The sequence below is a fragment of the Drosophila mojavensis genome, unplaced genomic scaffold (genome assembly GCF_018153725.1).
Source record: "Drosophila mojavensis isolate 15081-1352.22 unplaced genomic scaffold, ASM1815372v1 contig_74, whole genome shotgun sequence".
Taxonomy (NCBI): Eukaryota; Metazoa; Arthropoda; class Insecta; order Diptera; family Drosophilidae; genus Drosophila; species Drosophila mojavensis.
Genome location: NW_025318899.1, coordinates 25,981,407 through 26,008,930, shown reverse-complemented (window position 1 = coordinate 26,008,930; position 27,524 = coordinate 25,981,407). Strand labels below are relative to the sequence as shown.

The following is a 27,524-nucleotide window of genomic DNA, read 5'->3' as shown; positions in this document are numbered from 1 at the left end:
GAGCCACTGAGCTTGTTCTTTTAATATGGATTATTTTGGCTCATTAGCTCGTTTTGGTTCACTCGCTCATTTTGGCTCACTAGCTAATTTTGGCTCACTCCCTCATTTTGTTTGCGATCACTATCAGCTCATGAGCTATCAGCAAGTGAGCCAGTGAGCCAAATGAGTGAGTTGGCTCACTTCACAAAAAAGAGGAAGTGAGCCGGTTCACCTCATTAAGCTGTTTTTTTTTACGAATTATTCTTTGCTACTGCAAAAAAAATTTGAATGTTCACGCTCCAAAAATGTGAAAATTACAGGGTATTTTTCGATATGCCCCTATTTATTGATGATCGATAGAGGAGACTACAACTAACTCAACTGTCCAAATTTGAAGCTTCTAGCTCTTAAACTGTAGGCGATATCAACTTTTGCGTTTTGCCACACCTCTGTGGGCGGAAATACATATTCTGCCATAGCTTTTTGATCTTGGGTGGCAAGCCCGAGTATATATACCAAAACTTAGGTTTGTAGCATCATTAGAGACCAAAATACTAAAGTATAGCATAATTTGAAAAATCCCTATATCTTCGCCCCCAGTGGGCATAGGCATATCCGTCATAGCTTTTGATCTTGGGTAGTCGACGCGAATCTACATTCTAAATTTCCGCTTTCTAGCTCTTAAACTAATATGATTTCTGGCATATCGGAAAATCCATTTTCCGATTTAGTGCGGATTTGGAAAATTTTAACACTTTAAATCGGAGATATACACGAGTATGTGCTCCAAATCTCAAGTGTCTTGCTTCAATACTGCTGAAAAATTGTTCATACGGACGGACGGATAGAAAGACGGACATTGCAAAAACCAAATACTCTTATTTCACTTTCGTGAACGAGTACAAAAACTACAAATGGTATATTCGAGTTCCATTTAGTATTTCACAAAAATATTTTACTTTTATTTCTCACAGTACATTAACATTACTTTAATATTAATAAAACTTTCTTATATTAATGGAAAGCAAACAAATTGTTGAAAGTATGAAATTCCGCGATGCAACAAGTTGCTTAATTAGGTCTCAAACTTATTCATACCTATACATATACATTTACATACCTAAAAGTGTATATGAATAGACTTCTAAAACATAAAATTTTTATAACATAATTCCAAATTGCGACAATTACGAAGAAATTGGTTGACCCAATCTGTCAAAAAGGCATAATTATATGTGTATATTGCATTGTAATATATCCAGGATAAATAAACGAATATTTTCTAACTGAAATGGCAAACATTTCAGATTCTGATTTAGCAATACACTTATAACAAACAAAAAATAGTAGATTTCTTGGTCATTTGTTTTTGATTCACCTCCAATATTATTTATATTTTAAAAAACTTTATACAATATTTTAAGCTTTAAAGTCCGAACACTTCATATATGTGCCTGTACTAAGGATACAATCGCACAACAGTATTTATATTTTGAATTCACTATATTTTACTTTAGTCGTTTTATTAATGAAAAGATTGTATTATGTATATATTTTGTTTTAATTGATTATCATTTCTTTATTTAATTATTTATACATCCACTATTTTTAACTAATTTATATACTTTTGTATTGGAAATTTTAATCATTTCTTTTTTGATATACATATGATTTATAACTGTATATTGGCATAAATCACAATAGCATTCAAATTAACAACATCCTCACTTTTATTTTCCCCATAGGTATTATAATATACATATATTGCACCTAATTACTAAGACGTTCTGTGCTTCACCTCATTGACCATAATATTTTTTCATTTTATATCATAAGTGTGTATAATTATTGAACACTCACACATATGTACATACATATCATTCATATTTATATGGGTTCGCTTTTGGGCACACTTTTGACATGAACATACATACATACATATGTACATATACATACATATTTAGGAACGAATTAATATGTGTGACGTCGATGCTTGAGAGTTAAGTTTGGCAAGAAATTGAGCCGGCGATTTATTTCTGTTGCGTTGCGTTTCGATAGGTAACCACAGTACATTTATTAAACTTTAATTAGTATTGGCGTGTTTGAATGCATCAAATTATATATTTCATAAAATAAGTTATGGTAGTGTCAAATGAACAGGACATAGTTTTAGACTTTTTTAAACTTAAACAAATTTTCTATTTCTTGTATACATTGAAATGTAATGCATTATTATTATTTATTTGTTATGATCCAAAATGGCTTAAAGGCATATTCTCTCTCCCGTACGCGACGTATAACAAACATATTACTGTTATCGTCAATGGAGTTAACGGAGGTAGATCGGTAGTTATCGAGTATTTTCCACTCACTTGACGATCACAGCGTTGCCAGATTTTCTGAGTTCACATTACATGTCCATGTAATTGAAATAACATGCCTTCAATACAAGTGATAAATCAAGAAAACGGGACCAAAAGACTAAGTAATACATACATATATACATATGTATGCATAAGTATAAAGCCGTGTTACCATAATTTCACAAGCTTAACTAGGTTCACATAATCGAAGTCTGTATGGATGTATATGTATACAATGTTAAAAATATTAAGCATACACATACACATTTATAGTAAAATAAATAAAACAAACAAATCTAAGTATTTTCAATGACTTATGATTTGAATGCAGCTTACAAAATATACAACATTTACTTTATGTTTATTTCTAAAAATAAAGCACAATAATTTATTAGCCTATTAATTGAATTAAAAACATTTAAACAAGCTGAGCCCATTCAAAATGTTTTTACAAATTCACAAATTTTAAATGCACATACATATAAATGCATACATGTATATGTATATGTATTTATATGCATATGAACATGGCTTTATACCTATATATTTGCTTTGCATGTAAGCATTGGTGATAAGATATGTCACATGCGTATTTTTTAAAATCACTTTCATACTTTTCAAATATTCACTAATTCACAGAAACCACATCAAACATATTGCATTTGTGATTATTAAAACCAAAACTATTGTATATGTATGTATATGTAACGTAGACACCGCACGTTGAATTTATTATATATCGTCCGCCGCAGAAAATCGCACGTACGAGCCGCATCAGAGTATGTAACTAACTGTGGATTTCTTACTCGATGCTCATACATAAACGAACACTATCAATCTCGTTTGCCCACCAGGCCAACATTAACAGACCATACCAAAGAGAGCAGTTTATAACATGTTAGCTACGATTGTTTCTTTTAACAGTGATGTTAGCATCTGTGCGTGTGGTTCTCAATGTTAACAAAACGGTTGCATTAACATTTGTCTGCAAGCTAACAGCGTGTAACATCGAACCATTCTGTACTCGAGCTTCAGTTAAAAGGCAATATTACTTGTTTCTCCGTTTGTTTGGTATACTTCTGCTTTAGGTAAAAGTTTATATTTCCAAGAATACAAGTAACATAATAATCAATAATGCCGAAAATAAAATATAGTACATTCTCATTCCATGGGAGATGGGCTATTAGGGTGACCATCCGTCCTGGAATTCCGGAATACAAGCCTTATACACGCGCTCATTTGTATGTGTGTATGTATGTACATACAAATGCGTGCTCTGGCATATTCTAAGAATCTCGTTGCGATTGATTTGTCTTTGCATTGTTTTTGAATTTCCAGCCGCTACACTGGCTTTTCTTTGCTATGTTTCGTCATAACAATAATGTGATTTTGTTATACTCATTCACGAAAGTGAATCAGTATATTGGTTTTGTGCAATGTCCGTCTTGCTCTCCGTCCGTCTGTCCGTATGAACGCAATCTATTTCGACGCTATTGAAGCTAGCGACTTGACATTTGGAACACATATTCGTGTATATCTCCGATTTATAAAGTGTTAAAATTTTCCCGATCCGCCCACTAGGGGCGTGGCAAAGCGGAAAATGCATTTTCCGATATACCAGAAATCATGTTAGTTCTGAAGCTGAAGCTGAAATTTGGTATTTATGTCCGCGTCGACCACCCAAGATCACAAGCTATGGCGGATATATCTCCGCCCATTGGGGGCGTGGTAAATCGGATAAAACTGTATCTCCTAAAGTTGTAAACTTAGAATGCTGAAATTTTGCATGTCAGCTAATGTTATGATTCTATAAAGTCTAAAGACAAAATTAGAAGTCTACACCCATTAGGGGCGGGGCAAATCGGACCTGAAGATATAGTGATTTTTCGAATTCTGCTATATTTTGGATACTATTGATGCCAGAGATCTCAAATTTTGTATATATACTCAGGCTGATCACCCAAGACCAAAAAGCTTTGTCGGATATATGTCCGCCCACAGGAGGCGTGGCAAACCGAAAAAGTTTATATCTCCTAAAGTATAATAGCTAGAAGCTTCGAATTTTGATAGTTGAGTTACTGGTAGCCTCCTCTATCGATTCCTCAAACAAATAATTTTTATGCCTCGTTAGGGGCGTGGCATATCGAAAAATACCCTGTAATTTTCACTTTTTTTGAGGGTAAGCATTCAAACTTTGCAGTTAGGGTACAGTTATCTCGTTTTAAAAACTGACCAAAAATGAGGTATCTACGCCCAGTTAGGGCGTGGCAAATCGGAAAAACCTGTATATTCTACAGTATTAGAGCGAAACTTAACTACTAAATTGTTGATGGGATGTGAATGAGTATTCCGCAGTCGGTAACGCCCGACTGAAACGTTCTTACTTGTTTTAACTGTTGGTCAAAACGACGCGGTGGTGTTGTAGGCTGAAGCGCCGGCGATTTTTATTTTAGATATTTTGACATGAACATGCTATTCGGTTTGGGTGCGGTTGAGATCCCGCGGAAAACTCGTTTATGTAAATTGCAAATTTTTTTGTTATTTTAGCATTTTTATATATTATTAATTTTTCAAAAATGTTTCCTTCCGTGCTATCAATGCCTATTAAGGCTGATGCTTATAAATGCCGCAATATGGGCACTATAAATGCCGATTGCCACGCCCCTAATGGCTGTAGACTCCTCATTTTTGGACAGTTTTTTTAACGAGCAACCAGTAACCTAAATGCAAAATTTGAATTCTTACGCTCAAAAAACGTGAAAATTACAGGGTATTTTTCGATATGTCACGCCCCTAAAGAGGCGTAAAAATTTTTGGGGCATTGATAGAGGAGGCTACCAGTAACTAAACTATCCAAATTTGAAGCTTCTAGCTCTTAAACTGTAGGAGATATAAACCTTTGAGGTTTGCCACGCCCCCTATGGCCGGACATATATCTACCATAGCTCGTTGGACCTGGGTGGTCAACCCGCGTATATATACCAAATTTCAGGTCTCTAGCATCAATAGTGTCCAAAATATAGCCGAATTCGAAAAATCACTATATCTTCAGGTCCGATTTGCCACGCCTCTAGTAGGCGTAGATATATAATTTTCTAATAATTTTTATAGAATTAAAACATCAGCTGAAGTGCAAAATTTCAGCATTCTAGGTTTATAGCTTTAGTAGATACAGTTTTGTCCGATTTTTCCACGCCCCCAATGGGCGGAGATATATCCGCCATAGCTTGTAATCTTGGGAGGTCGACGCGGACCTACATACCAAATTTCAGCTTTCTAGCTCTTCAACAAACATGATTTATGGTATATCGGAAAATGAATTTTCCGATTTGCCACGCCCCTAGTTGGCGGATCGGGAAAATTTTTAACACTTTATAAATCGGAGCTATACACGAGTATGTGTTCCAAATTTCGAGTCTCTAGCTTCAATAGCGCCGAAATAGATTGCGTTCATACGGACAGACGGACGGACAGCAAGACGGACATTGCACAAAACCAATATACTCATTTCAAGTCTAAATAGACATTTTGAAAAATTCCAAACTTCAAGAAGTTTGTGTCGAGACAAGTCAAGAACATTGTTTAGAAAAATAACGCAGAAGTACAGTTTTTTTTTTCACCACCTCACCCACATATTTTTAAAAGGCGTATTTCAAATACTAGAGACTTATGCTTTGGCAAATGCACGCATATCCATGTTATAATCATGATCTGAAAGTTTCATGAGGAAAGTACATCCCCAAGAAGTTATTAATCTGAAAGTCTGAAAGTACATCCACAGAAAGTTATTAAACAATTAAGTTCTCATAGTAAGCGCTCAATGCAGCCCATGCGTTTTTATGCGTGTGTGTGTATATGTGTGGTGTATGCGTGTGTGTGTGCGTGTGTCTTGTGTAAGCAGAAAGGCGCGAAAAATTATTGAAACAGCTATTGCTCGAAGGGTTCAGGGGATCTCGTAGTCGAGCAGTCTCGGCTAGAGCTTTCTTACTTGATGTGAAAGGCTTTATTTTATAAATTTTAATTATAATAATATTGCATTTGCTGTAAATAGGGGGCGTGTCAAACCCCATAATGTGTTGCCTGTTACACACATTTCAAGAAAACCATTATACCCTGATTTCCCATTTTCAGGGTATGAAAACGTCGCAATCTGTAGCCAACGAGGAGATAACAAGAATCCCGAATATGTGTACATATGTTTTCAATGGATTGCATCGTAATCGGTAAGCATGCTGGACAAGAAAAATAGAAGGTAGACCAACAATCGAGCTCGTTTTAGCCTATTTAAGGCTAGATCTAGCCTATTTCAAAATGAAATAGCCTGGAAAAATGTCAAAATGCCTATAGCCATAAATTTAGCCTTTTTATTATATTTTGGTTTTGTTATTTTTACCATTTTATATTATTTGGTTATCTATAGAGGCAAAGCGAACCAAACTAAACTTTTTTGTAGACCTTTTTGTTTAATATGGTATTTACCATTATATAACATGGTAAATACCATAAATTAATTCTGAAATACCATACCATTCGTATTAATAAATGGTATATTTTTGTTGAAAAGTTTTCGTCACATTTTGATTCGTTGATCGCGCTCAAAATTGTGAAATTGTGAAATTGCTACATTTGCAATGGAAATTTTATCACTTCCGTGGTCAAATGCTGCAATTGAACGAGTTTTTAGCCAAATGAATATCATAAAGACTAAGCTCAGGAACCAAATGTCAATAAAGTCATTAAATGCGATTTTGCATATAAGGTTTGTTTAAAAAATATTTAGTTGCTTGATGTATATAAAAAATATATCTTATATTTATTCAGATATGGATTGCGGCGGCATGGCAAATGTTGCCATAATTACGAATTGCCTGAAAAATATATTTATCTTATAAGTTCCAGCGATAAATACGCAAGTCCTTCAGACTGTGAACTAGATAATATAATTACACAATTAAACATTTAAAATTTATGTTTTGTTTAATTTTTTGCTTTTTTTTTAAGCCAGTTTTTTCGAATTTTTAGCCTATTCTAGCTTATATTTTTGTGAAATTTGGCCTATTTTGTCGTTCGAAATCTGGCACCACTGCCATAGACACCTCACCCCAGAAAGACGAGTTCCAATTCTGAAGTAGAACGGGCAATTCTCAATTGCAATAATCACGAATTCACGCATTTCAATGTAAGCGCTTTTTAACATTTAATTTCTAAGCATACAATAAAATGATTTATTTGATATTTCAGAAGTAAAAATACAAAAATGCAAGTCAACTTTAATTACGAAAATGTACTTAAATACCAAAAATCAGAATTACATAGGATATGTATGCTTCAAACTAATACTAATAAAAATTCCCAAGTAGAAATAATAAAAAATTCAAATTTCCCAGTGCCAAACTGTATGTAGATGGTTGCTAAAATATAAATACAAATATTTTCTTTTATTTAAATTTCCCTATAACACTCCAGATATGAAAAATGAATTTCAATTCCCAATGCCCTGGTGAAGCAGGGGTATAAATAAGGAGACACAAACAGTAAAGTCTTATACTGCCCGGATTTTCGAAGTTATTTGTATACGAATTAAACACAGCCTATAAAGTCTTATATTGTACATGTTTTCGATGTTATTTTGTCATGAACCCCAATAGATTTCCTTGAAAAAGTACCAATAGCTGAAATAAAGCAAAAGTTCATAAACTAATACCAGAAGAAAATCAAACAAAAACCAACATATTTTGCCCATATTTTCAATGTTATTAAAAACCCCAAATAGATTTTTATTTTCGAAGTCCTTAACAAAAGGCAACAACCAATTGCCGAAATTATTGACACTCAGACTTCGTCTGAGTTTTTCAATTTTATCTATTTCTTTGCACTTTTCCTTTTTTTTTTTTTTTTTTTTGTTTTAGGTACCCTAAATACACTGATAACGTTCAGTTGTGTTTTCTATTCCAAAGGCGAAAAAAATGTTCACACTATTAAAATTAATTTTACCAAAGTGAGACAGACGGCGAAATAACAGGGCTGCCAACTTAGCGTTTTAATGGCCAAATCTGGCCTTTTTCACCTGCTAATTGCAGAAAAATTGTAACACTAATCAGAGATCACATAGACTATACATGTAGAACAAACTTTTCTACAGCAGAAAATGTTAAGTTGGTTGACAACTTTGCTTCGTATTTGCTAGGCTCGTATTTGCTCGGCGACCGAGCCGAGCAAATACGAAGTATAGTGGTCAAACAACTTAACATTTTCTGCTGTAGAAAAGTTTGCTCTACATGTATAGTCTATGTGTTCTCTGATTAGTGTTACAATTTTTCTGCAATGTCTATGTGTTCTCTGGTCAGTGCTTATGATAACGAAAGCAAAAATAAGCATAAATAAATAATATAGCTATTTTTATTTGATCAACAATTAAAAATAAACGTTAAGCTTGCATTCAAATTTAATCTGGAGCATCTGATCATCAAATTACCAGAGTCGGACTCCCCGACTAAAGCCTCATCTGTTGTGATTAAGAATTTCACACATTTTAACAAACTATTATACCCTGATATACCATTTTCAATAGGTTGAAGGTATAACAAGTGAAAACGCTCCAGTTCAGACTGCTCGACTACAGGAACATCTGTACCCTGCAATTTGAGGGCTGCGTGACTTCACTCACAAAATACGTTCATTCGATATGAATTTGAATGAGTAAGTTAGAAGCATGCAATGTACTGAGTGAGTAGGTGTCATAACTTTCTGCCTGCAGCAAAATGATCGAGAAATAAAACCTTATAATGTAATGGAAGACGTGCCAAAGCAAAATGAAGTCGGGCCACTCCTTATTTTTAAAATTATTGTTAAAATGTATGTAACACGCAGAAGAAGGCGTGGCAGACCCCACAAAGTATATATATTCTTGATCAGGGCGACGAGCTGAGTTGATTTGGCCCTGTCCGTCTGTCTGTCCGTCCGTCTGTCCGTCCGTCCGTCTGTCCGTATGTATGAACGCGTCGATTTCAGAAGATATAAGAGCTAGAGACTTAAAATTAAAAATTTTTTAAAATGTCCGTAATTACAGAGCGGATATCGAGCTTATCATTAAAAATCGATAACTCATCCCGATCTTTTTTTTATCGATAAAAAACCTTATCGAAAACCAGTTATAAAATTATATCTTCTACACCTTTATTGCTAGAGTCTCCAAATTTTTTATGTATGCTTATATGCAATTTAGGTTTTTGTTAAAATTTACCCCCCACCCCTATATCCACCCTCTCACCCTCACATTTGTAAAAGGCGTATTTCAAATACTAGAGACTTGTGCTTTGGCAAATAGTTTCATGAAGATCGTATGTCCACAAAAAAAGTTATTAAACATAGTAAGCGCACACTGCAGCCCATGCGTGTTTATGCGTGGGTGCTTGTGTGTGTATGTGATTGTGTATGTGTGTGTGTATGTGTGTGCGTGTGTGTGTTTGTGTGCGTATTTCTTGTGTAAGCTGAAAGACGCGAAAAATGATTGAAATAGCTATTGCTCCAAGGGTTCAGGGGATCTCGTAGTCGAGCAATCTCGACTATAGCTTTCTTACTTGTTTTTTGTGCATTTATGCTGTCTAACTCTACATTTCTTTTATGCATTATTCTTTTTGACTAAATCCTAGATCAACTAAGATCATTCATTCAAGAATTTAGATATGTATATATAAATGTATGTCTGTATTTTAATAATGCAACATCAATTTAGTTGTTACATTTTGTATTCGAATTCGATTTATATAGATAATCATTGCGTCATAAAGCCCACGGGTGTAATGACACTTTTAAATGTGACATAACGCACGCAGGACATTATTTCCCTTTCTTTTTTTTTGGGCATTATGACACCCTGAAAGTCAGTCATTTGACTGAGGTGCAAATTGCTGTCAATTTCCGCCTCTTCAGAATCTGAAGATAACTCTTTATATTTAAAGCTGGTGTTTGTCATAATTTTCATTTAACAAATAACTAAAAAAAATGATAGTACGGAAATGTTTTTGCTCTCTAAATCCTTGAGAAGGTCTTCATTTTTATTGTTTTTTGTTTTTTGCGCATTGTGCTAAGAACTTTTTTTTTTATTATTATTATTATTATACCCGGAACCCATTTTCAATGGAAAATCAGGGTATAATGGTTTAGTTAAAATATATGTAACAGGCAGAAGGAGGCGTGTTAGACCCCACAAAGTATATATATTCTTGATCAGCTGAGTCGATTTAGCCCTGTCCCTCTGTCTGTCCGTCCTTCTGTCCGTATGTATGAACGCGTCGATTTCAGAAGATACAAGAGCTAGAGACTTCAATTTTTTTTAAATTGCCGTATATATAGTGCGGATATCGATTTTATCACCAAAAATCGATAGCTCATCCCGTTATTTTTTATCGATAAAAAAACCTTATCGAAAATCAGTTATAAAATTATATCTCCTTCATCCTTAAAAGAAATACAGTCTCCAAATTTTAAATGTATAAGTTTGTAAAAGGCGTATTTCAAATACTAGAGACTTGTGATTTGGCGTGCTATGAAGTTGCATGAAGATCGTATGTCCACAAAAAAAGTTATTAAACAATTATTATAGTAAGCGCACAATGCAGCCCATACGTGTGTGTGTGTATATGTGTGGTGTATGCGTGTGTGTGTAAGCAGAAAGACGCGAAAAAATATTGAAATAGCTATTGCTCGAAGGTTTCAGGGGATCTCGTAATCGAGCAATCTCGACTAGAGCTTTCTTACTTGTTTTTCTGAACGCTTTTTTAGGCGGTAATAAAAATTTTCGATGTAAACGATTTACAGTGACGCAAACTGTATATCACCATCAATGGCACTGGCTAACATAACTTACGAAGTATAGGCCTCATCTCGAAGAAGTTCGAAAAATTAAAAGATTTATCAATCTTCTTTCATTGTGTCTTAGCGCCGTTATACGCTATTTAACTTTTGTAGTGGGTACTAGTTCACATTTAAAAGTGTCATTACGCCCGTGGGCTTTATGACGCAAAAATATGAGTCTCAACGCCCATATAGCACTGGGCGTCATGACAAGAGACAATTTTAAGCCTACTGTAAAATGTTGGACTGTATAGAATTTTAAAATTTATTATGTATATATTAATTTTTTATATATGTATTAAAGGTATGGCAAATCGGAAAATGGATCAGCAATGTTTGGGACATGAGTATCGGTAACGTCTTGTTTTATTTTATATTTTTGTTGCAGGCTCATTTTTGCTTTATGTTTTATATTAAAAATTTAATATAAAAAGTTACTATTTTTTGTTTATTATTACATCTCTCACATTTATGTTGGGAAAATCTTGTCATAGTGTATATAACAAAAATTTGTTCCAATTCCATTAATTTGATTTGTTTGCATTTTTGAATTGTTATTAACACAACGCTAAATTTATTGGAAAATATCGTGAGTCACATTTCACCTTAAACGTCTCATCGATTTTTAAAGCAATCGATACTATCGACTCGTACATCGATTGCTTAGCAGCTATAGTGTGGTTTATGGAGTAAAAAAGCTACGGAATTATGATTGAAATAAACAAAACTGCAATTGGAATTGCAGCAGGTTTGGCTGGAACGTTGTTCATTGGATATTGCATTTATTTTGACAACAAACGCCGTAGTGAACCAGACTACAAAAAAAAAGTGCGCGATCGTAAGTAAATTCTGTAACAACCAATGTCTTATGTACAATTTTATAATTTATATACATATATATGGATAACATTAAAACAGGTCGTCGGCGTAACCGTAAGGTAGGATCTGCTAAACAGGGAATGCCAAATTTGAGTGACCATGAAGCTATAGAAAGGTAATGAACTATTGAATTTCTATATTACATAATACAGGATGCACGTGTGTACGATTCGTATACACATAAAATTCCTATTACGGCAAGTTTAAAAGGATTAGTCATGGCTCTGTAATTGTATGGCTCTGTAAAGTTCTTCAGAGCATACAATTTGGTCATACGCTTAAACTATTTTTTTTTTTATACACTTCGCGTCATCAGGTTAGCGCCCCCCCTTACACTCATGTTCTTTTACGTTTTTCTCTTTGCCTATTGCACACAACTTCTTGGTTTTTTTTTTATTTCATTATCATCATATGAGATGTCTCTCATACCAAAAAAAAGCGCGAGTGAAAACCCGTTATGTTTTATTTTCTATCCTTCTCTATTTTCGCAAAAAATGTGTGCACTTATTTTGCGTCATCAGATTAGCGCCCCCAAATGCAATTGTAATTATCTTGCTTATTTTGGCAATTACACTCACCAAATTTTTTGTGAAGCTCAAAGTATTCAATATATTTATAGTATGGGTAAAGAAACAGTTTTATCTTTGGTTGAAAATCAAAGATTGAGGCATACTTTGAATCTAGACTATGCAACCAGAAAAATGCTGAAAAATCAGGAAAAAACAGAAAACTAAGTGGCAATTTTCTTACAAATAGGGAAAACTATGGAAAAAACTATATAAGCGGCAATAATCAAGTGATTTCAGAAGGAAATAGAAGAGCATTAGTTCGGGAAGCTTCGAATTCCCATGAATCGACCACTAAGATTAGGGATAAAATCGGTCTTAAGACGAGCTTATCAACGGTCCAAAGAGCAATAAAGAAAGTTAATTACCTAAAGAAACAGAATGTAAAAAAAAGACACCAGTCGATATGCTGAGAAAAGAAATACGCATTAATTTTGGCCGGGCGAACATGACGTGGCCTATCCAATGGCAGCATGTTGTCTTTTCTGATGAGAAAAATTGAATTTGGAAGGAACTGATGGATATAATTATTATATCCATGACCTACTCATAGAAGAACATTATTTGGAACGGATTCCAAGCCGCTGCGGTGGGGGGGTGGTGTGGCATTGATGTAGGGTGCAATATCTTACTACAGCGCTTGTAAGCTTCAATTTTTGACATCGCGCATGAACGCATAGGACCATAATATCGTGTTTAAAACTGCTGTTCCGCATTTCTATAACCTGTCTGAAAACCGGCATTAGATTTTCCAGCATGATAATGCCCCAATTCAGACCGCCCGATCCCTGAAGTCCTGGATTCAGGGCCAAAAAATTGATCTCATGGAGTGGCCACCATACTCACTCGACCTTAATATCATTGGAAACGTCTGGGGATGGTTGGTCAGGAAAGTATATGAGTCCGGAAAGCATTATAGTACAAAGACAGAGTTAATCGAAGGTACTGAACACGCTTAATCAACCATATCCTTGAATAATATTGAACAACTTTATAATTCCATTCCTAATCGAATTTTTTTAAGTAATTTCAAACAAAAAACGGCACTACGCACTACTAATATTACTTAAAAATAACAATAGCTTAATATACAGGTGTTATTTTTGGTAATTAACTTAAATAAATTGAATTTAGCGCAGGGGGCGCTAATCTGATGACCAAATTTTTGTTACATGTTTTTTGTACATTTTACAAAAAAAATTATTACAAAATAATCCTTATTGTTACAGTAGCCATTCTTTTTGTATTTTAAAGAGAAATAAATGGAGTATAATGTAAAAAAATTTCAAAGATGGAGCTCTGCTGGTTTAGATTTTATTTAGCTTTGAGCTTGAGTGTAAAGGGGGGCGCTAACCTGATGACGCGCAGTGTATATGCAACTTTAGAAAAACTAACTGTTTTGATTAGTCATCATTTCGCACCTAAAAGTGCAGTCTAAGTAAAACTACATTTTTTAGCCTTTCACATATGGATACTTTCGTGGCCGCAGTAGAATTTGTTTTTTGGAACAGACTTATGTTAATAAACAAACGATTATTTACATATTTAAGTCTGTATTGTATCTGAAATAAAAAATGAAAAAATTCATAACAGAATTGAGAAGATAAAAATATGAATATAGTTACATACGACCTTAAGGTGGAAAGAAAGTTATGGAACACAGTGCCGCTCAGCAAAAAATAATTTAGGAGATCGTGAACATACTATGTTTATGCCCTGAACCTATTGAAAGTGGGAAATCAGGGTATAATGGTTTTGTTAAAAATATGTAGTATATGTATATAATAAATGATATCTGCTGAGTCGATTTAGCTCTGCCCGTCTGTCCGTATGTATGAACGCGTCGATCTCAGAAGATATAAGAACTGGAGACTCCAAATTTTTTTGTCCGTATATATAGCACGTTATTTTTTATCGATAAAGAACCTTATCGAAAATCAGTTATAAAATGATATCTGCTACATCTTTAGAGTTAGAGTCTCCAAATTAATAAATGTAGATTTAGATGCATTTTATAAAATCTCGATTTTTGTTATAAGTTTTCCCCTTCCCCTATATCCACCCCCTCACCCACATATTTGTAAAAGGCGTATTTCAAATACTAGAGACTTGTGCTTTGGCAACAGCATACATTTTAATGTTATAATCAGAAAATTATTATTGCAGCCCATGCGGGTTTTTGTGTGTGCGTGCATGTGCGTGTGAGTATGTGTACTTCTTGCTTAAGCAGAAAGATGCGAAAAATGATTGAAATAGCTGTTACTCGAAGGGTTCATGGGATCTCGTAGTCGAACAGTCTCGACAAGAGCTTTCTTGTTTAAAAATCTTTTTGTAAAAGTTACAAAAAAATTTATAAAAATAGGGTATCTTAAATGATAATGCCTTTCTTTCCGATGATAGACATATCGGAAAAGTTTTTTTTTTACAGTAGCAGGATTAAGCTATTTGCCATGATAGCTCGGGTGTTTGTTTAGTTTTGTTAAGGATATTAATATTCTTCCTTGTATATATCTTATATAGAGTCTATTAAAACACAAAACAACTATTTAGTTAAACAAAACCAATCATTTTGCAAAATTTTGGGGATTCAGGTCCGAATCGAAAATTTTATTGAAGGCGAAAGAGATATGCATTTGATTAAATTTGTCTTCATTCCTTTACCTTTGTTCAGCTTAATATTTTTTTCTTAGTATTACATTCTTGTCAAAATACTTACAGTGACGAACTAATTTATTGGCACAGCAAACTTTTTAAAGCAATTTTGTAATTGTTTTTTAACGGTTTTTTAGTGAAACAAAAAATTTACTAAATAGAAATAAATCATACAGTAAAAATATTGCGAAAACATCAACGTACTTTTTTTTTATAAATTCAATAATCAATGAATGAATAATGAACAAAATTATTTGACATCTTCACTAATTTTTTTCCATTCCACAATAAGATCTCGTTTTAGGTCGGCTTGTTTTGTTATTACCCGTTTTGAGATGCGCCTATCCAATTCTTTCCAAAGTGTTCAATTCTATTTAGGTCTGGAGCGGTATTATACGCCAGTCATATTTTGACGATATGGGCATTGTCATGTTGAAATGTGAACGAGCTTGGTAGTTGTAGCTTTTCAGAATTTGTTTTAAAACAAGTAAGAAGGCTCCAGTCGAGACTGCTCGACTAGGAGATACCCTGAACCCTCTAAGCTGATATTCTAATCATTCTGCACTTCTTTTATGCACATGCATCCACACGCACGCATAAGCCCGTGCTCTGCTAACTGCGCAGTAAGCAGCGACTGCGCTTGGGCTGCGCTGCAGTGTGGGCAATATTATGAGAATTTATTTGTTGAATAATTTCTTTTGTAGACATACGATCTTAATGAAACTTTAAGAACGTAATCATATGGTGAATATGTGTGTACATTCCAAAGCACAAGTCTCTAGTACTTGAAATGCGTTTTTTGTAAATTGGGGGGAAAGGGGGCGTGGTATCCAAAATCTGTAATTTACAAAATCTTTGTATCGATTGTCTTTATATACAACGCAAATTTGAAGACTCCAGGTCTAAAAGTGTTCAAATTAGGCTAAAAAAACAAAATCAATTTTTCGATTATTCTCGATAAAAAAGTTATTGGACGATTTATTGAAAAAATAAAGCAAACTCGTACTGCGTATGGTACACAGGAGTATGCATGCCAAATTTCAGCTCTCTAGCTCTTATAACTTCTGAGATCGACGCACTCATACGGACGGACGGACAGACGGACAGGGCTATATCGACTCAGCTCATCGCGCTGATCAAGAATATATATACTTTGTGGGGTCTGCCACGCCTCCTTCTGCCCGTTACATACTTTTTCACAAAACCATTATACCCTGATTTCCCATTTTCAATGGGTTCAGGGTATAAAAATATTTAGATACAAATGTTTGTCCATTATACCGTCTACAAATTCGGGCACACCTGCAGAAGATATGCAACCCCAGACCATCACCCCACAACCACCGTGCTTAACGTTTGGCGTAATATTGTTTTTGTGAAACGAAGTATTTGGCATTCTCTAAGCAGTTTAAAGCCCATCCGATCGAAATATATTGAATTTCCACTCATCACAGAAGAAGACTTGACTTCAATAATCAGATGGCTTGCTAAAATTTTCCTTAGCGTAGTCCAAACGCTTTTTTTTTATAAGCACCTTTGATGCACGGTTTTCTTCTAGCCACACGCACTTTGTATTTGGCCTTGTGCAGTACTCTTCGTATCGTAATCGATAATTTCGAACGATTTTCCAGCATTCATGGCTGTTCAACAACTTAAGGCGACCTGTATGTTTATGAACAGATTGCGGGTTTCCTTGGAGTGCTGCACGTAGCTTCGAATAGAAAATCGGTTTTTTCCATTATCTTTCCAGTTTATTCAATAAATTTGACTTGATCGTGCAAATGCAGGATAATTTTCCTCTGAGCTATCGATGTCTCTTTTAGCTTAGGTGCCAGTATTAAGAAAAGTAAAAAAATATGATCAATTCTTACAAAATTTTCTATATTAAAATTCAAATTTGCGAAGCTTTAAATAAAGAAAAAAAATTGCCAAAATGACTTTGCCCAATCCACTATGGGTAAAAATACCGATAGTGCGGCATTAACTGTAAATTTAAAGATAGACCCTAGAAATTTCGCGCACACGTTAGTAATATTAATACAAACTTTCGGATTTTTTTTTTTAAATAATAATAGCTTATTTTCCATATCCCATAAATTGTCACTGCTCATAGTTTTTTGTACTACATAAGTTTTATTGGTTTCTTTTGATTTCTTTGATGAAACCAAATCAGCATGTAGCAATATGAGCTTTGAATTATTGCTCTCTAAGGCAAGTTCAGAAGCTAATTTACTCTTTAATCGGGGTCCTGCTTCGTTATAGCTTAAGGTCTTCCGACCCCCCATATTCATATTGTTGCCGTGGCAGTGTATCATAAGCTTTACACTAGATGCTAGCCCAGGCGTATGTTTTTGATTAAATCAATTCAGATTACGATTACATTTGCGCAAATTATCTAAAATTTTAGACATTTTGCATAATAATGTCCAGTTGCACATAAGATATATTTTCGCTGTTTACATTCTCCAATATAAAATTTCTGACAGCGCTTTCTTGCCTATTGTTGCTGTTCCAAACTTCTAGGAAAATCACGTATCTATCTGCAGCATACGATATTTGGCCAAATGGAGCAAAAAGCAGCAAAAACCCTTTATAGCATTTGATTAAGGAACGTTTAATGAATACCTTGTCACTTATAAGTTATCTTCCACGAAACGCAGAAATGTTTTTAAGGTTACGGTGAAAATTCAATTAGCAACACATTTTAGTGTTTCACACTAAATCAAGAGGCACAGAAAATCTTTTGAAACATATAATTTAGTATACTTTTGGACAAACTGTCCGTAACTACAGTTTTTCGTAAATATTAATTGCAATGGTCTTTTTTACGCCGAAAGATGGGAATTATTTCTCACACTTTTTGCAATTCACAATGCAATCCTGAATCAGCTGACTTCGATAAAGCTGAAAACCGGCAGTCCCCAAAATTTTATAAAAATTGTTTTTACGTCTATTAAAATCTCCTTAATGAGAAAAAAAAAAAAAAAAAAAAAAATTGCGGATTCGAGATAAAAAAAATTAGGGTTTTGCCGCACTATCGGTATTTTTACCCATTGTGCAATCGGTCAAATTGTTAAAAAAAAAAAAAAAACAAGTAAGAACGTTGCAGTCGTGCGTTACCGACTGCGGGATACTCATTCAACATCAGCACTTTAGTAGTTAAGTTTCGCTCTAACACTGTAGAAAATGCAGTTTTTCCCGATTTGCCACGGCCTTACTGGGCGTAAGCATCTAATTTTTGGTCAGTGCTTAGAACGAGATAACGGTACCCTAACTGCAAAGTTTGAATGTGAAAATTACAGGGTATTTTTCGATATGCCACGCCCCTAAAGAGGCGTAAAAAATATTTTTAGATTATCGATAGAGGAGATTACTAGTAACTTAACTATCTAAATTTGAAGCTTCTAGCTATTATACTTTAGAAGATATCAACTTTTGCGGTATGCCACGCCTCCTATTGGCGGACATACATCCGACAAAACTTTTTGGTCTTGGGTGGTCTGGCATCAATAGTGTTTAAAATATAGCAGAATTAAAAAAATCACCATATCTTTAGCTCCGATTTGCCACGCCCCTAATGAGCGTAGAAATAAATGTTTGCCTTTAGACTTTATAGAATCATAACCTTAGCCGATGTACAAAATGTCAGCGCTCTAGCTGTAAAACTCTTGGAGATACAGTTTTATCCGACTTGCCACGCCCCCAATGGGCGTAGATATATCCGCCATAGCTCGTGATCTCGATGCGGATCTATATTCCAAATTTCAGCTTTCTAGCTCTTTAATAAATATGATTTCTGGCATATCGGAAAATGCATTTTCTGATTTGCCACGCCCCTAGTGGGCGGATCGGGAAAATTTTAACACTTTATAGATCGGAGATATACACGAGTATGTGTTCCAAATTTCAAGTCTCTAGCTTCAATAGCGCCGAAACAGATTGCGTTCATAGGGACAGAAAAAAACCAATATACTAATTCACTTTCGTGAATGAGTATAAAAAAACCAAAAAATACTAAGTGTGCCAATAATTTTGATCAGCAAAATTTTGGGTTTTTTTTTTTGGTTATTTAATTTTTTTTAAATGTACGATGAAGTTTTTCGGAATATTTTTTTTTTGTAAAATTTCAAAAATTCCCTATTCTATTTGGTTAATATTTTATTTCATTAAAAAGACGTTTCAAAATATTTGAAAAATTGCTATAAAGTTCTAAAACCTTGCTGTGCCAATAATTTACTTCGTCACTGTATGTCGCGCCCTAAATTTAAATTTAATAAATATGTTTTTAAGTTTCTATGGAAAAATCTGTAGTGGCATATTTTTAAGTTTCTATTATATATATATAACAAATTAAAAATAAATAAAAAGTTCTGAATAAGTCCGTAAAAAAGTTGTGCTCAAAGTACGCAAAACTTTTTTCGTTAAAAAACTATGCCGAGTAATGTATGTCGTGGTTAGTTTTTATACCCTTAACCCGTTTGAAATGGAGGCATAGCAGTTTTCATAAAGTGTTTTGGGCGACAGGCTGAGTCGGCTTTTAAAGAATTAATTTTTTCGTTATACAGTATGCGTCATTGAAAATCGTACAGCCAATATGAATTTAAAATTTAGCTCTTAACTTCTAAAGTAAACATTTTTGTACAAAATATTTTTTAAACGGTAGGTTGTACCAAAAGGTTTATTATAATGTTCATAAAACAGGCGTTGCTACTACCATTTTTTTCTTAAAATAGGGCAACACCTCAAACTGTACGAAAATCTAGTGTCACTAAAAATCTTACAGCTGTTTAATTTAATAAAATTTCGGGTATTCCAAAAACTTTTCCAATTGAGAGAGAGAGAGAGAGAGAGAGAGAATGTAGTTGGAGGTGTCTTTCATATCAATAAACCCATGATGATTTTCTTGTGTATGCAGAAAAGCAGCAAAGAACTTTTTAAATATCACTTTCTCGATGGGTTGTGAAGTTCTCGTACTCGAGCAGCCTCAACTAGAGCTATGATAATTGGTAAAATATAAATTATAGGGAGAGAGAGTTGAGCGGCACTGTATATATCAAATTCTCATAACTTAAAAAAATTCCAGAGAATCAAGTATGGGAAAAAGGCTGAAACCTTTAATAATTATAAATAGTTTAGGATACTAACAAATTTTAAATTGTTTGTGTCGGGAACGGCTGTAAACAATTTGCTGTTTGCGTAATTTTTTGAAAAATCATCAATTTATAATAAAAATATAGTGTGTTTATCAGGCAAAAGGATCCGTCGCATACCCACACAATAAATTAAACGAGGTGCCGTGCTGAGCCTATCTATATCTATATTAACCATCAGAAAATGTATAAGGGCTAAATCATATTATTGTTTTTTTTGTTTTTTTTTTTTTCATATCTGTCAAGGTATATCTGTTAATACTGATTTATTTTTTGGATATTAGAATATTTAGATATTTATTATATTACTTTAATGCCTGTTAATTTGGTTTTAATATAAACTATATACATTTTACACATATTGAACTGTAAGACTAAAATATTATTATAAATTTCAGATATTTCCTTCAAGAAATTCAGCTAGGTGAAACCTTGATAGCTCGTGGTGATTTCGAAAGCGGTGTCGAGCATTTAGCTAATGCAATCGTAGTGTGTGGTCAGCCCGCTCGATTACTACAAGTGCTTCAATCCTCTCTACCGGCTCAAGTGTTTGCTATGTTAATTATCAAAATGCAAGAATTCGGTAATAGGCCTTCAGAATCTAACGAAGGATTGGTCGCTGGAACTCGCTCTAGCCAGAATGAGAGCTCTTCAAATATTTTAGAAACTTCCGGATCTGCAACCGTTGATGACTTAGAATAATAATTACAAATGAACAAAGGAGCCTAGTATATATATTTCAACAAGATAAGGGCTTCATATTATAATTTAATAAAGTTCGATACATGTGTAATGTATGAATATTAAATTTTAAACTTAACTGATTGATTATAATAAGCATTAATTTTTAATTACATTGTATTCCTCCAACAAGCCACCTATTTATCATAAATTTCGGTCAAATCGCCCTCAAGACTGGTAACTATATTATCTTTAAAATTTGGATGTACTTAAGTTGTGCAAAGATCTTTAAGAAAACTCCTCCGCCTTTCAAGATCGAATGCAAATTAGTTTTTCATTCGCAGAATCTCCTGAGAAATTTAATTGATTTGATGCTTGGACCAGTCAGTAGGAATGACGGCTACTGGGTCCATCTACTCTGACATTCAAGAAGTCATAGATGATGATCAATAGACCTACCTATAAATGAAAACTTGGTTTTCCCCTAATTATTCTGCTTCGACCTTTTAATAGGTTAAGTTGATAGGTAAGACGGCAACTGGGCCCATCTACTCCTACATTCTAGAGGTCAGAGATAATGACCAATATACCAGCTGCACATGATAACTTTGTTTTACCCTATCCCATAATGCAAAATATCTTATGGAATTTCTTTTGATTTATGATTGGAGTCTTTAAGAGGTCGAGCCGATGTTAAAAACGGCGACTATGTCCATCTACAAAAAGCTTTCATCGAAGCAACATTTATAAGGAAATTGCCCACTGTTTCAAAAATTTTGCAGTACAGACGGCGACTGGGCCCATTTGCAAAGTTTTCCTCAAGAGAACAATTTGCCATTGGCATCTATGTTAAGCTGAACTTCGCAGTAAAGACGGCCAGTGGGCCCATCTGCGACAGCTTCCACTGGACCGTTGTGATAAAGCAATTGGTATCTATCTTCATTCGTCATTACTCCATTTACAAATTTGTTTACAAAATATTTATAATATTACTAATGCGAGCTCGACAGTGAAAATAGCCACTACTTGTCAAATTAAGATGGTTCCAAATCATCGCCTTTGAGCTAAATGCATCACCGTTGCAGCTGAAAGATTTAATAATACAAGTGGATTAATAAAATGGGAGTCGTTGTCAAAGCTATACAAATTTGGATATTTTTAGCAGTACAAAAATGAATTATGTGATGTTGCTTTTAATGCTGAAGGACCCCGCATGCTGTCCACCATTAATTGAAGGGGTAAGTAAGATTCTATGTACTATCGGTAATTATAGATTGAAAGTTAAGTAAGTTTTCCTTAGTACGAACTATATTTAAAAACAGAAATATGTATGTATATACAGTGTGCCACTAAAGTCACCGTACTCTTGTTGTATTTGCGCGAATCACCCTGAAACGTGGCCAAATTTTTGTTAAATTAAAAAGTTTTAATGCAGGATTATAAACTAATATATTTTCTTCTAAATTATAAAAGAAAAACATTTACTTTTAATTTTAGTTCCATAATATTACAGCGAATGTAAACATACCCAAATATTTGCGTCAACAAAAGTCTACGTACTCTTATTTTCTTGCACTGTCTGGCGTCAGCATTCGTCTTAGAAATAAAGGGCCCATAACATTTCTGGCTCAGATGGGCGTGTCCGCGTCTGGAGGAGACCAGGATAAGCATTGAACCCCAAAAATACAATAAAAACCGTAAAACACTGCGGCGGAGGTATTATGGTTTGGGGTTGCATAGCTGCAGCAGGAGTCGGAAATTTGGAATTCATCGACGGAGTGATGGACCAATATGTGTACATTGATATTTTAAAAAAAATTTAAAGAGCAGCGCCGAGAAACTTGGAATTGGGTCTGATTTCTGGTTTCAACAGGACAATGACCCAAAACATAAAGCAATGAATACTAGGTTGTATCTCGCGTACAACACTCCACACCATTTAGAGACGCCGCCACAGAGTCCGGATATATATCCAATCAAGCATGTTTGGAATATGCTCGAAAAAAAAATAAGGAAGCACCAAATCAGCAACAAAAACCGCCTGCGAGAGGCATTACACCAGGAGTGGTGTGCGTTAGATCCCAAATATATCGAAAAATTGGTGCTTTCAATGCCAAATCGCCTCAGAGAGGTGATTAAGATGAAGGGTTATCCCACAAGATATTAAATTTGAAGTTTAATTAAAAAGATTGTTCCTTATAGTTAGTAAGTTTATATTAGTTTGTAAGAGTACGTAGACTTTTGTTTACGCAGACATTGGAGTTCCTTTTGTTTTTAATTAATATTATTATGGTAAGTTTGAAATTTCACTGTTTTTCTTTTTTAGTTTAGAAGAAAATATATTAGTTTATAATCCTGCATTAAAATTTTTTATTTAACAAAAACTAGCTGGCCCGGCAAACGTTGCATTTCCCTCTATATTATTTCTAGGTAAAAAATTGTTGAAAGCTATGTTGTTCAGGTTGGGATACACTTTTATTAATTTATTAATCGGATTTTCATTCAAGCACCTTGTGGTAAACGACATTCTTCGTTTTTTGGTCAGGTGCAAGAACAAATAATGCGGATGGTTTGCCAACACGTGAGCATGCCACCTACAATTGACCATGAGAAAAACACGCATTTTCTAGATTGAGGCCACAAATAGTCAAAGATTGGCCCTGTGATTTGTTGATCGTAAAAATTGTATTTTAGAACCCCTAATAGGGTTACGACTCTTACAGCTACTCTCTACTAAATTAAGAGTGATAACTTTTTTTGTGTACCAAAAGCAAACAGAATGAAATGTATATAAAGTTAAAATGAAAACAATGATTGATTTTACCATTCAATGGATTAATCATTTTGATATTGAAGTGATATCCATCGTCTTTTTGACAAAACATCAGTGGGTATTGTAAAGCGTCATATGAACGGTGCGTTTCAGATATTCTTTGTAGTTGCCCAGTACTGCGTCGTGTTAGCACAATATCGCGTGCTTCCAAGCTTTCACCGACAATCAGGATTGCGACTTCATAGATTGTTGCAGCATTAAATGTGCGTTCATGTGTTCCAGCTGGTGTTTTATCTGCTCTGATTACTACTTTATAGTCATCTCTTGGCATGCACTCTAAAGCAGTCTTGAACAGCTTGACCAATGCATGATGTTCGTGAAGCATTTGCTGCAAATTTTGGAGAATTGCTCTTTTCATAGCTGTGTTGATTTCTTGACGCCCTTTAAGTTGTTCTTCCGTATTGCCCATGAAGTATATTTGCAAGAATTTGTGCTGTGCATCTTCAATAGGTTACAGTGATCCAATGCGATGGCAAATCTGGCCTTGAATCTTTAAATTCAAAGCCATAGTTATAGTTAGATTTACAAACACTTACAGAAATCTAACAAACTAAATTATTCCAAATTTGTTTTTATACCCTGAACCCATTTTCAATGGGTTGAGGGTAGAGGTGGGAACGGGCCGACTTTTTTGCACCCGGCCCGATCCGCCCACGGTCAAAAGCTCAAAAAATTTAATTCTCAAAAATTACAACAAATTTTTTCTTCTAAAAATAACAAGTTAATTCTTAAAAATTACAATATTATTTACAGAAATATTACATGTTTTTATATAAAAACAAGTAAGCAGTAAGCAGTAAGCAGTAAGCAGCGACTGCGCTGCAGTGTGAACAATATTATGAAAATTTATTTGTTGAATAATTTCTTTTGTAAACATACGATCTTAATGAAAGTGAAACTCAGAGCGTAATCATATGGTAAAAATGTGTGTACGTTCCAGAGCACAAGTCTCTAGTACTTGAAATGCGTTTTTTACAAATTGGGGGCGAAGGGGGTGTGGTATCCAAAATCTGTAAATTACAAAATCTTTGTATCCATTAACTTTATATACAACACAAATTTGAAGACTCCAGGTTTAAAAGTGTTCAAATTAGGCTGAAAAAACGAAATCAAATTTTCGATTATTCTCGATAATAAAGTTATCGGATGAGTTATCTAAAAAAGAAAGCAAACTCGTGCTGCGTATGGTATACATGAGTATGCATGCCAACTTTCAGCTCTCTAGCTCTTATAAGTTCTGAGATCGACGCACTCATACGGACGGACGGACGGACAGGGCTATATCGACTCAGCTCGTCGTGCTGATCAAGAATATATATACTTTATGGGGTCTGCGATGACTCCTTCTGCCCGTTACATACTTTTTCACAAAACCATTATACCCTGATTTCCCATTTTCAATGGGTTCAGGGTATAACAAGTAAGAAGGCTCCAGTCGAGACTGCTCGACTAGGAGATACCCTGAACCCTCCAAGCTGATATTCTAATCATTCTGGACTTCTTTTATGCATACATACATACACATGCACTTATAAGCACGCGCTCTGCTAACTGCGCTGTAAGCAGCGACTGCGCTTGGGCTGCGCTGCAGTGTGAGCAATATTATGAGAATTTATTTGTTGAATAATTTCTATTGTAGACATACGATCTTTAAGAAACTTTCAGAGCGTAATCATATGGTTAAAATGTGTGTACATTCCAAAGCACAAGTCCCTAGTAATTGAAATGCGTTTTTTACAAATTGGGGGCGAATGGAGCGTGGTATCCAAAATCTGTAAATTACAAAATCTTTGTATCCATTAACTTTATATACAACACAGATTTGAAGACTCCAGGTTTAAAAGTGTTCAAATTAGGCTGAAAAAACGAAATCAAATTTTCGATTATTCTCGATAATAAAGTTATCGGATGAGTTATCTAAAAAAAGAAAGCAAACTCGTGCTGCGTATGGTATACATGAGTATGCATGCCAACTTTCAGCTCTCTAGCTCTTATAAGTTCTGAGATCGACGCACTCATACGGACGGACGGACGGACAGGGCTATATCGACTCAGCTCGTCGTGCTGATCAAGAATATATATACTTTATGGGGTCTGCGATGACTCCTTCTGCCCGTTACATACTTTTTCACAAAACCATTATACCCTGATTTCCCATTTTCAATGGGTTCAGGGTATAACAAAAAAGAAGGCTCCAGTCGAGACTGCTCGACTAGGAGATACCCTGAACCCTCCAAGCTGATATTCTAATCATTCTGGACTTCTTTTATGCATACATACATACACATGCACTTATAAGCACGCGCTCTGCTAACTGCGCTGTAAGCAGCGACTGCGCTTGGGCTGCGCTGCAGTGTGAGCAATATTATGAGAATTTATTTGTTGAATAATTTCTATTGTAGACATACGATCTTAAAGAAACTTTCAGAGCGTAATCATATGGTTAAAATGTGTGTACATTCCAAAGCACAAGTCCCTAGTAATTGAAATGCGTTTTTTACAAATTGGGGGCGAATGGAGCGTGGTATCCAAAATCTGTAAATTACAAAATCTTTGTATCCATTAACTTTATACACAACGCAAATTTGAAGCCTTCAGGTCTAAAAGTGTTCAAATTAGGCTGAAAAAACCAAGTCGATTTTTCGATTATTCTCGATAAAAAAGTTATCGGATGAGTTATCGAAAAAATAAAGCAAACTCGTACTGCCTATGGTATACACGAGTATGCATGCCAAATTTCAGCTCTCTAGCTCTTATATCTTCTGAGATCCTTTTGCTCATACGGACGGACGGACGGACGGACAGACGGACAGGGCTATATCGACTCAGCTCGTCGTGCTGATCAAGAATATATATACTTTATGGGGTCTGCGATGACTCCTTCTGCCCGTTACATACTTTTTCACAAAACCATTATACCCTGATTTCCCATTTTCAATGGGTTCAGGGTATAACAAGTAAGAAGGCTCCAGTCGAGACTGCTCGACTAGGAGATACCCTGAACCCTCCAAGCTGATATTCTAATCATTCTGGACTTCTTTTATGCATACATACATACACATGCACTTATAAGCACGCGCTCTGCTAACTGCGCTGTAAGCAGCGACTGCGCTTGGGCTGCGCTGCAGTGTGAGCAATATTATGAGAATTTATTTGTTGAATAATTTCTATTGTAGACATACGATCTTAAAGAAACTTTCAGAGCGTAATCATATGGTTAAAATGTGTGTACATTCCAAAGCACAAGTCCCTAGTAATTGAAATGCGTTTTTTACAAATTGGGGGCGAATGGAGCGTGGTATCCAAAATCTGTAAATTACAAAATCTTTGTATCCATTAACTTTATATACAACACAGATTTGAAGACTCCAGGTTTAAAAGTGTTCAAATTAGGCTGAAAAAACGAAATCAAATTTTCGATTATTCTCGATAATAAAGTTATCGGATGAGTTATCTAAAAAAGAAAGCAAACTCGTGCTGCGTATGGTATACATGAGTATGCATGCCAACTTTCAGCTCTCTAGCTCTTATAAGTTCTGAGATCGACGCACTCATACGGACGGAC

At 34.7% G+C, this 27,524-nt stretch overlaps 3 protein-coding genes and 1 long non-coding RNA gene across 13 annotated transcripts in view; 2 read left to right on the top strand and 2 right to left on the bottom strand.

Moving 5' to 3' along the window:
- LOC6583620 (fat-like cadherin-related tumor suppressor homolog) overlaps positions 1 to 3,139 on the bottom strand; it is a 39,460-nt gene extending 36,321 nt beyond the window's left edge. For 4 of the 6 annotated variants that reach the window (XM_015162975.3, XM_002009250.4, XM_032731598.2 and 1 more), the window contains exon 1: positions 2,882 to 3,139. The gene's annotated coding sequence lies outside the window, so the exon portion shown is untranslated. Of the gene's footprint in view, positions 1 to 1,935; positions 2,162 to 2,881 lie in introns of those variants that run through there. The other 2 variants (XM_044010310.1, XM_015162974.3) reach the window with 2 other exon arrangements.
- Positions 2,145 to 8,071, top strand: LOC26528723. 3 transcript variants are annotated; one of them, XR_006357711.1, is made up of 4 exons: positions 2,145 to 2,464; positions 6,474 to 6,565; positions 7,365 to 7,521; positions 7,584 to 8,071. It is a non-coding gene; the product is annotated as an uncharacterized LOC26528723 (long non-coding RNA). The 3 variants fall into 3 exon arrangements; XR_006357712.1 differs by lacking the exon at positions 2,145 to 2,464 and adding an exon at positions 3,325 to 3,430 and having other exon boundaries at positions 7,375 to 7,521; XR_001449188.3 differs by lacking the exon at positions 2,145 to 2,464 and adding an exon at positions 3,326 to 3,430.
- Positions 8,072 to 11,752: 3,681 nt separating this feature from the next.
- Positions 11,753 to 21,318, top strand: LOC6583619 (mitochondrial import receptor subunit TOM20 homolog B). Its single transcript, XM_002009249.4, has 3 exons — positions 11,753 to 12,036; positions 12,117 to 12,192; positions 20,844 to 21,318. The coding sequence occupies exons 1-3, from the start codon at positions 11,907 to 11,909 to the stop codon at positions 21,145 to 21,147; spliced, it is 510 nt and encodes a 169-aa protein (XP_002009285.1). The 5' UTR covers positions 11,753 to 11,906; the 3' UTR covers positions 21,148 to 21,318.
- Positions 21,319 to 21,456: 138 nt separating this feature from the next.
- On the bottom strand, positions 21,457 to 24,411 carry LOC122757508. Of its 3 annotated transcripts, none has more exons than XR_006357568.1 (2): positions 22,655 to 23,056; positions 21,457 to 22,211 (listed from the first exon to the last, which is right to left on the bottom strand). XR_006357568.1 is itself a non-coding variant. In XM_044009813.1 (2 exons), the coding sequence occupies exons 1-2, from the start codon at positions 24,366 to 24,368 to the stop codon at positions 22,177 to 22,179; spliced, it is 453 nt and encodes a 150-aa protein (XP_043865748.1). In that variant the 5' UTR covers positions 24,369 to 24,411; the 3' UTR covers positions 21,457 to 22,176. The 3 variants fall into 3 exon arrangements, 1 of the variants encoding a protein (XP_043865748.1); XR_006357567.1 differs by having other exon boundaries at positions 22,687 to 23,056; XM_044009813.1 differs by lacking the exon at positions 22,655 to 23,056 and adding an exon at positions 23,951 to 24,411.
- Between the last annotated feature and the right edge of the window lie 3,113 nt (positions 24,412 to 27,524).

Bases quoted from the DNA above. Each gene is read 5' to 3' on its own strand.
- LOC6583619 (XM_002009249.4), top strand. From the start codon at position 11,907: ATGATTGAAATAAACAAAACTGCAATTGGAATTGCAGCAGGTTTGGCT. The intron at 12,037-12,116 runs GTAAGTAAATTC...ACATTAAAACAG, and splicing joins CAAAAAAAAAGTGCGCGATC to GTCGTCGGCGTAACCGTAAG. The intron at 12,193-20,843 runs GTAATGAACTAT...TATAAATTTCAG, and splicing joins GACCATGAAGCTATAGAAAG to ATATTTCCTTCAAGAAATTC.
- LOC122757508 (XM_044009813.1), bottom strand. From the start codon at position 24,368: ATGGGCAATACGGAAGAACAACTTAAAGGGCGTCAAGAAATCAACACA. The intron at 22,212-23,950 runs GTAAAATCAATC...TAAATCTTTCAG, and splicing joins AATGATTAATCCATTGAATG to CTGCAACGGTGATGCATTTA.